General features: G+C 35.3%; 1 protein-coding gene across 1 annotated transcript; it reads right to left on the reverse strand.

The window, feature by feature from the left end:
• Positions 1–4,770: 4,770 nt before the first annotated feature.
• On the reverse strand, positions 4,771–5,097 carry LOC122751860 (mitochondrial uncoupling protein 2-like). The gene has a single exon (XM_043999086.1). The coding sequence runs from the start codon at positions 5,095–5,097 to the stop codon at positions 4,771–4,773; it is 327 nt and encodes a 108-aa protein (XP_043855021.1).
• Between the last annotated feature and the right edge of the window lie 2,602 nt (positions 5,098–7,699).

Here is a 7,699-nt window from a genome sequence, read left to right on the forward strand (position 1 = left end):
GAGCTTTACCAGATGTTTGAATAATTATAGTCCTTCATTAATATCCTCTTCCTGTCCAGGTGGTCTATAGTATAGTACAGTGACCAAAAACAAAAAAAAAAAAACAGCTTTTTTTTTTTTTACTTGAATTATTTCTTTAGAATCAAATATATTCCTTCACAGTCCAGTTATGGGTTATATCCCACAAAGTCTCAGTGATATCTCTAAAGTGAAATTTGTCTCCTTGTAAAAGGATTGCTAGTTCCTCTTTTTTGTTCCCTAAACTTTGTACATTTGCATGTGAGACAACTTTTACTAATGGCATCTTTCTTGGATTTCGTCTCTGGATGTTTCAAGTGCTATTCTTCCTTCATAGGAGCTACATTCTGTGATAGCTAACTTGAATGATATTCATTTGTGATTTTCTTCCTTCCCTTTCCTTTTAAGTTGAAATATATTTGATTAGGTTTGTGTGATACCAGAGAAAAAGAATGATTCCTTGCTTGGGATAAGTGTACTATATCTTTGGTCCCTGTATTTTAAAAAATGGAGCAGAAATAAAAACTCTATTTTCTGATGCCACTTTCTGACAAACTATTAACTTCCCTAATCAATATTTCTCTTCTGTGTTTTTTGTCTTTTGGCCTTCAATTTCTATCCCAAGACTTCCTAATTTCTACTTCAATATGTTTATTGATTGGTAGGTTTATTGATTGATGCACATGAATACATGATAGATGGAAAATAGGGGCCCTCTGTCTTTAAGAAAGAACAAGAGAAGATTAACTAGACATTAGGAAAGAGCTAGAGAATGAACTGAGACACTAATATTAAACCAACATTTGACAACAGAGGAAATTTCCTAACCCCTAACAGAAGGTTGGACCTAGCATGCTCAGAACTATTAGGAAAGAGCTAGAGAATGAACTGAGACACTAATATTAAACCAACTTTTGACAACAGAGGAAATTTCCTAACCCCTAACAGAAGGTTGGACCTAGCATGCTCAGAACTATAGCTTTGCTAAAGCATGTCAGTTGTATTATAAATTGAGTAAAATGTAACATCTGAGACTGATATTTTTGAAACATATAGGGAGAACCAAGGAAGTACTTAATGGCAACATGAGGAAATATATATGCACAACAAGTTAGTACTGTATATACTTTAGCTATCAATGAAATATTTAAACAAAAACAAGTTTCCTCTAATACTGGCCATACAACTAGTTGTAATTATGTCAAAAAACATTTTTGCAGGATAGGGTAGATTGTGAGGCTTATGCAAGCACATGGACAAACAGAAAAAAACTCAAACCATAGATACTATCCTACCCAGGAGAGTGGAAAGCTTGTGTCCCAGTAAACTTTCCCCTACCTTTCAATGGCAGGGAGACACAGAGCATAATGAGAAAGGAACAGCCATGATGGAACATGTGTAGTGTTGGCATATGGGAAAACAAACACTGTACCCATGGAGTAAAGGAAGGGAAGATGAAGAAAGAATGGTTCTGATAAGGAGGAAGCTCACTTAGCTGCCCTCCTGGGAAGGAAGGGAGGGAAAAAGGTAGGGAAGAAGGAAGGAAGGAAGGAAGGAAGGAAGGAAGGAAGGAAGGAAGGAAGGAAGGAAGGAAGGAAGGAAGGAAGGAAGGAAGGAAGGAAGGAAGGAAGGAAGGAAGGAAGGAAGGAAGGAAGGAAAGAAATAATTATATCACCTCCTATTTGCCTGATTCTGTGCCAAGCACTTTATAAATATTTTCATTTAATCCTCACAACCACCTTGGGAAGTATATGCTAATTATTGCCCCCATTTTATAGTTGAGGAAACTGAAGCAGACAGAGGTTAAATGACTTTCCTAGGGTCACACATTTAGTAAGTGTCTGAGGCTGAATTGTAGAAAGTTCTATGTCCTTCCTATTTAACTACCAGGTCAGCTAATTCAAGTTATGGCTCAGTTTTGCATTAGTGCATGACTTTGGGAACCTATCATTAAAGGGCACATCTAGGAATAATATAACTTATTATCTATTTTATCCTAGTTATCCTGATCATCATTTTAAGGATTGGTGGTAGCATAATTATAGGTACTTCCTTCAATAATATGGATCACTAAAAAAATAATAATAATAATGACCACTATCACTATACATTAGTGCAAGATGTTTATGAGTTACTCTAGCTGAAAAAAATGTACCATTTTATAACAACACTGTTGATGATTCTTGCCTAAGGTAGGCTTGCCTTTGGATGAAAGACATACAGTGTCACCAGTCTCATCCTCAAAGACAGAGTAAGTCCTGAAATAGTTTGAGCTCTGCTGGCAAAGCCTTCAAGAATCTAGGTTTGTTTTAATGTCAAAAGGAAGCATTAGGAAGGAACTTTAATGCAGGCAGATACATTCACAAAATAGATCTCCATTTTAAAATATCTGCTATGTGATCAGAGAAGTTCAAAGAGAGAAAAGGATATCTGAGTTGATTTGATCATCAGGCATCCAGTAAATAAGCATTTTTTTTCAACAATTAATATATGACAGACACTGTACAAAGCCCTAAGGGCACAAAGTAAAACAAACAAACCAAACAGTGGTCTCTGCTTTCTAGATGTTCACATTTCCAAGGAGGTAGATGACATGAAAAAAATGTACATAACAAATACACACAGTGTAAATGGACTATTATACAAGAGAAAAAGAATTAGCAATGATCAAAATATATGAAAATACATGAAAAAAATTAGGAGACAGAAAGTTAAAAAAAATTGCAAAGAAAAAGAAAGTCTGGGCTTTATAAGTCTTGAATTGGAAAAATATCAAGAACAATAAAATAAATAATTAAATGCCAAGAACGCTGCCATGAATATTCAAGGTATAATTATCTTCATTTCCTATTAATAGTCAATAAAATGGTACATTATAATTTTGATAATATTAAACAGTAAAATGTTTTCCTTTATTGCAGCATATCTCAATTGTCATATATTGCATTATAATTTTGATAATATTAAACAGTAAAATGTTTTCCTTTATTGCAGCATATCTCAATTGTCATATATTGCTATGCAATATTCTCCTGTGTCTAAGATTAATTAATGTCTAAGATTAATGAAGCTATATATTGCTTATTATATTTCAGTTCTTTTTTTAAAAAATGGATCAAATGCATTGCTACTTAATGAACCAAATAGCCAAAGAACTTTTGTTAATTTGAGTTAAACATGTTTATGACTCTAATATTACTTATGAGGCCACCAGTATAAATAAGCATTACTCTCAGGTGGTGCTATATCTTATCTATTGGCAAGATTTTTCTTTGCATCCAAGAATATGTGTTATATTTATTTATTCATTCATTTATTTGTTTGACTGTTTCTCTTTTTTCTTCCTTCCTTCCTTTCTTTTTTCTCTTTATTCCTTCCTCTTCTTTCACTTCTTTCCTTTCCTTTCTAAAGATATTTTTATTATAGGCTTAACAAGCAACATCAAAAAATATACATTACATAAGAAAAGAAAAATGTATATATAAAGAACTATGAAATTCTTGTATGTTCAACCTGATTTTTAAAAGAAGCATTTATTAAATTTAACAAAACAGCAAAATTGCATTGCTTAACTTCGTCCCTCTCTGAACTGCCTATTGCTCTCTTTTTTATAAACATATGAACATTTCACTGATACTTTTTTCTTTATCTTTCTTTTTTTGAATAATTATCACTAGCCACAAAATCAACCCCTCCTCCAAAAATCTCCCATCTTAGACAGAAAACTTCTCTTGAACCAAATAAAGTCAAGCAAAACAAAGCTACCAATTGCCCATTAATATATATTGTATGTATGTATGTATGCATGCATGCATGAGCACATGTACATCTATATCTATCTATCTATCTATCTATCTATCTATCTATCTATCTCCTTCTGCACCTCTAAAATTTCAACTCACTGTCAAGAATTTGGAAGAATGCTCTCCCTTCAATTTTCTGAAGTTATGATTGGTAGTTCCATTGAATAAAATCCTTAAGTCTCTCAAAGTTATTTTCTTTTGCATTGTTTTGTTCACTCTGTATCAGTTAATAAAATTCCTCCCTGGTTTCTCTTACATCCATGTATTTATTATATTTTGGTCAGTTATTACCCTGTTCTTGGGCTTTGCTAAAATAAATACGACTCTACATATTTTTGTACATAGTTTTCCCCCCAATTGTCTTTGGTTTTTGTATATTATATACCTAGAAGTGATATCAGTGGGTCAAAGAGTGAGAATTAGTGGCCATTGTGATATGGTTTCAAATTGCTTTCCAGAATGTCTGGAACACTCCAAAAACTCATTACTATCCTTGGCCTCCCCTAAATACTCAGAAAATGTGATTTTTTAAAATCTCTTAGCATCTTTAAAACTTTTGTTTGTTTTTTTGGGGGTTTTTTTGGGGGGGGTCTGGTCTGACTTTATTAGAAGTAAGGAGCTTAAAAGTTGGGTGAGGCTGGATAAAATGGGGCTAACTCTAGGGCAGGGGGGTTCTTCAGGGGAGAGGAAAAGGGAAGAAAAATGAGATGGGAGGCAGGTTGGGGTCTGGACTCCAAGGGGAGGGACATAGGGCAGAAAGCTAGCAGGAGAGGGCTCAGAAAGGCGTTTTCCAGGAAGTACGAGTGGCCATCAGGGCCCTTTTCAGTTGCTCGTGGATGACAAATATCCCTACATTCCAGGAGCCCAAGCGGAGGAAGGCATGAACCCTTCGTAGAAGGCTTGGGGTCCCTCCTTCCAGAGCATGATGAGGGCACAGTGGCCAGCACTGTCATGCTGACCCGCGGCAGAGTTCATTCACGTATCCCTTGGTGTAGAACTGCTTGACAGAGTCATAGAGGCCAATGCGGACAGAGGCAAAACTCATCTGGCGCTCCAAGCCAGCCACCAGCCCATTGTACAGGCTGTCAGGGCCCTTCACCATGTTCAGAACGGTGCCCATGACACGCCGCCCCCGACTCTCTCCTTGAATCTGTACTCGGACTTTGGCTGTGTCCAGGGGGAAAGTGATGAGATCAGCGATGCAGGCAGCAGTGCCAGCCCCAAGGAACTTGACGGTGGCTGTTGGTGACACATCTGTAGGCTTAAATCCAACCATGATTTGATGCTGGTTTTCTGCTACTTCCCAGAAGGCTGAGGAGAAATGGAAAGATGGCCTCTGATGATTAAGAAGAGATAGAGGAACTCTGCTGGAGTCCTGACTTGGAGGATCTCACGATGATAGCACCTTGATCAAGTTTCTCTAAAGGTGTCCCTCTCTTCAAAGTTGCTCACAGCAACTATGGCCCACTTCCCTTGGTTTTCCATAGAAAGTTGCTGGGAAACTGAACACCTAATGATCATACTATGTGCCCGGGATTGTAAAGGAAAACAAGAGAGGGAGGCGGAGGCGGCGGCGGCGGCGGCGGCGGCGGAGACGGGGAAGCACAGGGTCTGCGGTGGAGTCTGGAGTCTGCGGGGCTGGAGAGGCTGCCTGGCTCTCCGTTGGGTCGGTACAAAGTAACATTCTTGGACTAGGGAGATGTGCGCTGCCAATTCAGAATTTTTATTTGAATATTTCTTATTAGTAACTCGCAGTTTTCTCTCAAATAATTGTGGAGCACATCCTTTGAAAATTTATCTATTAGAACAGTATTTATTTTTATATCTTTTTATCAATTTCTTATATAGCTTGAATATTAGACTTGTCTAAGAAAAATGCTACAAATTTTTCTCTGGCTGCTTCTTTAATAATTCTAAATGCATTGAATTTGCTTTTCTAGAAGCTTTTTTAAAATTTTATTTTATTAAATTAAGTTTGTCCATTTTCCTTTTATGATCATCTTGATCACTTGTTTCCCCAAGAACTCTCCCATTATCCATAGTTATAAAAACATATCCTGTTTCCCCTAGTTTATGATATACCTTTATATATTTAGACCACATATTCCATTTTAACAGAATTCCTTTTATTATCTCTTCATACTATTACATGTTAGAAATATATAGAAAGTTGAGGATTTTTATGGGTTTATTTTATATCCTGCTAGATTTCAGAAGTTATTATTTCTTTTTTTTTACTTGAATCTCCAGGGTTTTCTAAATAAATCACTATATCATCAAAAAAAAAAAAAAGCAAAAGACTAATTTCTTCTTTGCCAGTACTTATTCCCTCAATTTCTTGTTCTTTTCATATTATAATGATGAACATCTCTAGAACTATATCAGGTAATAAATGATCATAATAAAGCAGTGGTCATCAAATAGATATTATTTGTAGTCAAAAGGTTTTTTATCCTGTATCTATTAATATAAACACATGATTCTTGATTTTTTATTAACGGTAGGTTTATAAATTTTTGTAATTTTGAACCAATTCTGAATTCCTATTTGAAATATAACCCTGGGGGAAGCTAGGTGGTGCAGTAGATAGGGCACTGGCCCTGGAGTAGGAGGACCTGAGTTCAAATTTGACCTCAGACACTTAACACTTACTAGCTGTGTGACCCTGGGCAAGTCACTTAACCCCAATTGCCTCACCCCACACCCCCCCCCAAACAAAAAAGAAAAAAAAAAGAAATATAACCTAATCATGGTACACTATGCTTGTTGGTCTATTCTAATACCACTTTTGATAATGTTCAATGCTACATTTTACCTTCATATTCTTCAGAGATATTAGTCTATACTTTGCTTTCTTTTAATCATGAACTTGAGGAGAAATAAAAATTTCTTCATAAAAAGAATGATACAAAAAGATTATAGTGTTTCTTTTTGATTATATATATGTATTTATATATGTTTGTGTATATATGTGTGTGTGTGTACATATACCTATATATTTATAGTAAAAATAACCCCCTGCCTATCTAAACCTATTTCTGATTTTCTGCTCTCTTCTGTGTATGTTTCAATCTTTAACTGACATACATTTTTTTCTTTTGCAACTTTTTCACTATTCTGTCTTCTCTGCCCCACCAAATTTTCACCCACCTTGTAAAAAATAAATATAGTCAAGCTACAGATATTTAAAGGTCTACAATTTTTCTGTTTTAACTGTTCCTGGTTTGAAAACCACTTTTTTTCTCATAGAAGGAGTTTGATGATGACTGCCTTTTTATTTTTGCAAATAATTCAATCAATAAATCATTCTTTAAATATTTGATATTTCTAAATCTATGCAGACCTGTTACTTTTTTTTCTGTTGGGTTTCATTTATGGCTTTATTAATTTCATTTTTTGAGATTAGGCAATTCTCAAATTTTCTGTTAATCTTAATATTTTATAGTTTTGTAATTATTTATCAATTTTATTGTAATATAAGTGGGAAAATATTGTTGTAGTCTACCTTCCATGTCTCAAGTCTTTCTTTACTTCTTCAATATACCCTCTACATTGATATTTTGCCAAACTGATATGTCCAAAGCACAACTATGGCAACATTACTCCCCTGAATAAGAAACAACACTGACTCCTTGCCTTTAAGACAAATTAAAAACTCTTCTTTTTGACTTTTTTTTTGTTTGTTTTGTTTTGTTTTGTTTTGTTTTTGGCAGGGCAATGGGGCTTAAGTGACTTGCCCAAGGTCACACAGCTAATAAGTGTCAAGTGTCTGAGGCCAGATTTGAACTCAGGAACTCCTGAATCCAGGGCCGGTGTTTTATCCACCTAGCCGCCCTCTTTTTGACTTTTAAAACTCTTCACAGTCTAACTCTAGTCCC

The sequence above is a fragment of the Dromiciops gliroides genome, chromosome 1, assembly GCF_019393635.1.
Source record: "Dromiciops gliroides isolate mDroGli1 chromosome 1, mDroGli1.pri, whole genome shotgun sequence".
NCBI classification, from domain to species: domain Eukaryota; kingdom Metazoa; phylum Chordata; class Mammalia; order Microbiotheria; family Microbiotheriidae; genus Dromiciops; species Dromiciops gliroides.

Coding starts and splice junctions, on each gene's coding strand:
- LOC122751860 (XM_043999086.1), bottom strand. CDS start 5,097: ATGGTTGGATTTAAGCCTACAGATGTGTCACCAACAGCCACCGTCAAG.